The 4644-nt window shown below is 58.2% G+C and overlaps 1 protein-coding gene across 1 annotated transcript; it reads right to left on the bottom strand.

Moving 5' to 3' along the window:
• Positions 1-238: 238 nt before the first annotated feature.
• TEDC2 (tubulin epsilon and delta complex 2) lies at positions 239-4339 on the bottom strand. Its single transcript, XM_079761466.1, has 10 exons — positions 4284-4339; positions 4091-4189; positions 3837-3907; positions 3352-3733; positions 2826-2879; positions 2127-2214; positions 1827-1938; positions 1628-1729; positions 1015-1268; positions 239-698 (listed from the first exon to the last, which is right to left on the bottom strand). The coding sequence occupies exons 1-10, from the start codon at positions 4307-4309 to the stop codon at positions 552-554; spliced, it is 1335 nt and encodes a 444-aa protein (XP_079617592.1). The 5' UTR covers positions 4310-4339; the 3' UTR covers positions 239-551.
• Between the last annotated feature and the right edge of the window lie 305 nt (positions 4340-4644).

The raw sequence follows: 4644 nt of genomic DNA, 5'->3' as shown, positions 1-4644 counted from the left end.
GTGGCTTTTGTGTCTTCCAATGAGCCAGTACAGATCTAGGCACCTGTGCTAAGGCCAATGCATGAGGTGAGTCCCCAATGCAGCCCATCCTGAGTGGCCTTACCCCCTTCCCATAGTACAGAAGGGATATGAGTGTTCTTAGTAGGTATACTTGATATATTCTTGGCAAACAAAAACAAATACGCAGCAAATCGCACCTTGTTATATAATTTCTAAAGTACTTTTAATGTCACACATTTTTAAGTCTAAAGTGAGAGAAAACAGAGGTAGCTAAGAAAAATCCCCACTGGCCTCTGTTCCCCCCAAGCCTGTGGGGGCCCAGCTGAGCCCTGACCAGGCTTAGCAGCTATGAGAAGGGACCTAGTTCCTCAGGAAGAGCCAGAGGCCCATTCCTTCCCCTTGGAAACCTGGTTTCCCAGGGGAGTACAGGCATCTCGAGCCAGGCCACTGCACCGGTAAATCCCCTCAATTCCTGTTCATTTAACGCTGACCAGAGAAGGGGTGCTCTCCCCAACAGACCCAGAACCAGCTTGCCTGGTCACAGGAAGGGTTCAGTCAGCAGGTTCATCTCGCAGGATGGTGAGGAAGCGCTGGCCTCCCTCACAGAGAAGGCTGTGCACAGCCCGGCATAGTGCCAGCTGGGGCGGTCCCAGTGGCTCCTGCATGCTCACCAACGGGAGAAGTTCTGCCATCAGGACCTGGGGGGAGATGAGGGTCAAGGTTGCAGGGAGGCCTTGTCCCAGACAACAGTCCAGGGCCCCCACAGGAGGGCCCAGGGGATAGAGTAATTCCAGGGCAAGCTTTGAGGCACCATGCTCCAGCCCCTCCCTCCTCCAAAAGCTCCATTCTCTCTCCTGCTGCCCCGGTGCTGGCAAATGCACAGGCGCAGAGGCTCTCATCAAGAGCACAGATAGGTTGTTGAGCCTCACAAGGCTTCAGATCTGGAATCCTCCCCATGACTCAGGCTCCCCTGGCACCCAGTCACCCACTCCCTAATCCTCACTCTGGAAGTACCTTTTCCAGGTGGATTTGCTGGTCCAGCATGTCCACCCGAAGCCTGAGGGCTGCCAGGGTCTGCAGCTCCTGGGTGCTGGAGTAGAGAAGCAGCTGGGGGCTCCAGATGGGATCTGCTCCTCCTCCACAAGGCAATGAGGCCATGGGGAGTCTCTCCTCAGGCCACGGCCCCAGCTGCTGTTCCACCACTTCCGTGAGGGCAGGGGAATGTGGCCTCATGGGGTGACAGCCAGGCACCTCTTTGCCACTCTCCGCTATGGGGGAGCAAAGTTGCAAAGTCTCCATTTGCCTCTGAGACGAAGCCCTATTGTTCATAATCATCTCCTACAAGGCCAGGCCAGTCATCTACCAGTACCTCTGATTCTCACATGCTACTTTTCCAATAATTGGACAAATACATAAACTACTTCAAGGTAGGGCTCTGTGAGTTGGGAGAAGGAGTGGGGGTGGAGGAGCTGTCCCGACTGGTCCCACAGGACAACTGGGGAGAACTCAGAATGCAATGGAGTGACTTGGGGAAGGGCCTGCCTGCCTCTACTCTTGGGTGGTCCTGTGGCTAGAGAACCTTGACCTCCCCTACCAGACTTCAGCACAGATGGAAACAGGGTCTCACCTGCCTGCAGTTCCTGCAACCTGTGGAGGCACTGCCCCACAATGGCCTGTAGCCCCTCCAAGGTGAGCAGGCAACGGTACTCCTGCATCCAGTCCGTGGGGTCTACGAAAGAGTCAGGGAGGGCAGGCTGGGTCCATGCTGGTCCTGCAGCATCCCCACCCCCAACCCCACCCAAAAACCTGTATCAGAGCCCACTGACCTCTTGTGAGCTCTTCCTCCATTCTCAGTCTTAGCAGCAAGCAAGCCTTCTGTAGGCGCCCCACCTCTGCCTCCACCTCTGCAGCACTGAGCCTGGAGCTAGGCCAGCCTGACTGGACACAGGTCAGGGAAACTCCCCTGTTCAGCGCCACCGCTCACCTCCCCTAAAGATGGGGTCTGGGCGTGGCTCTGGGCCTTCCTGGAGTTGCTCCTCAAATTCACCAAGTGTAGAACCACTCTTCCCCTACCCGCACCGCCCCCCCCCCCCCCCCCCCGCACCCAATCCAGCAAGGATAGTCACCTGCATTTTCTGGAGGAACTGGGTTTTAGAGGACGTAGTGGCATCCATGGAGTCGCTGGTCTGTGTAGAGCTGAGCTGGGCCCACAGGCTGGAGGCACACATGGGCACCCCAGAGAGAGATCATTATTCTGGCTAGCTGGACTGGATCTCAGGAAGTAGGCAAGGGCCAGAGTAGGGGCCTCAGCCTAGGGTGTCTGGCTCTGCTGAGTGCTAGGAGAGGCCTTGGGATGTCTCAGGTGAACTAAGAGGACACTGTCCAGAGAGCTGACCCATTCTGAGAAATACTAGGAGAGAATTTGAGGAAGAAGGGGAGAGGGGCTGGCCGTGACTGGTAACTAGGATGACTGGTAAGAACTGTGGGTGTTCACTATATACCAGGCACAGAGCATAACCTGAAAGGAACCACCTCGGTTAACATCTCTACAAAGCTAGTACTACTATCATCACCTGCACATGCAAGACAAATTGGGATTAAAAGACACCAAGTGTTTTGCTCGAAGTCTTGCAGCTTATAACCACGCAGCTGAGCTGGGGGCCTCAAAGCCTACTGAGTCTAAGGTGACTACGGCAATTGGAGCTGGGCAGACTCTTAATATATAGTGTTCTCTCCTAGCAAAGAAAGCAAAGGGATCTGCTGGAAAAGTCTTGGCTTCCCTGCTCTCCCCTCCACTCCCACCCAGTTGCAAGACTCAGCCTCACCGGGAGTTCTGAGAAGCCGCCTTCCTGAAGGCCATGGGCAGCTGCAGCAGCGTCCTGTCAGGAAAGCCAGTGTTCAAAGGAGCCTTGCCTCATTCTGGGACTGCAGACTCCATTCCCGGCTCAGAGCCCAGATAGGGGTGAGGCCAATCCCCGCCCCCCCCGCCCCGCCGAAACAGGGCTTCCAGAGTGACCATGGGAGCCAACCCAGTCCAGGTCTGCCCTGTCAGAGAGAGGAGAGGGTACCACAAGCAGAGACCATCTGAGCCCCTGGGCTGGGTAGATAAAAGGGCACTGGACAGCCAGGGAGGAGAGTGGGACAGGCCCTAGCACATCAAACCCAGACAATTCACAACCAGCTGTTCCATTCTGCCTGCTTCAGGGCATGGGCCTCATGGGTGGTACTCCAGAACCCACATGCACCTCAATGCCCTGCCCTCCCTGTCACCCCAAATTCCAGACTCCAGCTGCCGGCTAGGGTCTGGTCAGGTAGAGAGCAGTTCCTCCAGTGAGGTTCTGAGAAACCTACCCCTTCTCCTTGAGTGTGAAAGCTTCTGGGGCCTGAGGAGCAGCCGATGGAGCTATTTGTTGGTCCCTGAGGCCTGGTCCAGGCTTGGCAGCTAGGGGCCCTCTCCCTATACAGGTCTGATCCCCCGCTGACAGAAGCCTAGGCTTAGGGAGGCCCTTGGCAGGCCTAGTGGCCTGGCGGGTGCCCCTGGGGAGTTTTGTTTGAGAAGCCCGGTGTGGGGCAGCGGCTGTGGTAGCAGAAGTGGCAATGGACCCAGACTTCACGCTGGAGGCCTTGTCTCTTTCTCCAGCCTTAGATATGCCTTTTCGCACGCGTACAGCCTTCTCCAGTGCCTGGGTTAGAAGCTCCAGCTCCTGGAGGTCTTGGGGGCTGGGTGTGCATGCTGCGGAAGCCAATATAGTAGTCTGTCACCACTGTCCTTCTTACCACGGCATGCCAGAAGACAGGCCAGGGGCAGCACCTGGAGGGGGGTGGCTGAGGTTTACCTGGAGACGGGGCCTCTTCATTAGTTTCTGGACCTGGGGTTGGCTCCGGAGTCGGGGTCTCAGCTGGTTCCCTGCGAAGACACAGGAAGTAAAACCCCAGCGTCCTCAGAGCTTCAGGGAAAGGGGGGAGGGGGAAAGACACCGACAACCGGCACCTCGGAAGTGGGCGCTGGGCCCGGCCTCCTGGCCGGGTCTCTGAGAGGGGTTCTGAGGGCCCGGGGAAGGCCTAGTCGGGGGTCCCGGGACCCGCGTACCAGGTCCGCAGCAGCCTCCGGGAGACTCGCAGGCTCTGCTCCAGCTGCCGCTGCCGCTCGGCACAGGTGTCCAGGGCGTCCCGCAGCTCGGCCACCAGCCTGGGGAGGATATGCCGGTAGCTCAGCACCCGGGCCGGCCTCCATCGGGCCGTGCTCGCCCCCGCTCCCGCCCTAGCCCCAGCGCCGGCCTCACCGGCGTGAGCAACCGAGCGGTAGCATGGAGACCGTAGTCAGTCTTCAGGATTTGCCGCCGGCGGAAAGTCCCACCCCTTCCGGGCTATAAGACCGCCCCTTTCCGGCAGACTATCCAATCCGGAGGCCAGAGCTCAGGACCTTCCTCCTCCCCCTACCCCCGGAGCCAGGCCCCAAGGCTTCGAGGAGCGGGCCTCCCGTGCCGCGCAGGCTTCTGGTGTGGGTAACTGGGTAGATGGTAGCAAATGTGATCGCTTCACAGTTGGCTTCTCTTTGTTCTTATTGAAGGCACTCTGAAGCGGGGCCGACCTGTCTTGCCGACGCCGGGATGGGCCCAATCGCTATTGACTGGCAACAGTCGC

The sequence above is a fragment of the Cnephaeus nilssonii genome (assembly GCF_951640355.1).
Source record: "Cnephaeus nilssonii genome assembly, chromosome: 2".
Classification (NCBI taxonomy): Eukaryota; Metazoa; Chordata; class Mammalia; order Chiroptera; family Vespertilionidae; genus Cnephaeus; species Cnephaeus nilssonii.
The sequence above is the reverse complement of the archived record's forward strand: the minus strand, read 5'-3'. Positions and strand labels throughout refer to the sequence as shown.

Coding starts and splice junctions, on each gene's coding strand:
- TEDC2 (XM_079761466.1), bottom strand. CDS start 4,309: ATGCTACCGCTCGGTTGCTCACGCCG. Junction 4,190..4,283: donor CCGCTCGGTTGCTCACGCCG/GTGAGGCCGGCG, acceptor TATCCTCCCCAG/GCTGGTGGCCGAGCTGCGGG. Junction 3,734..3,836: donor TGAAGAGGCCCCGTCTCCAG/GTAAACCTCAGC, acceptor TGGCTTCCGCAG/CATGCACACCCAGCCCCCAA.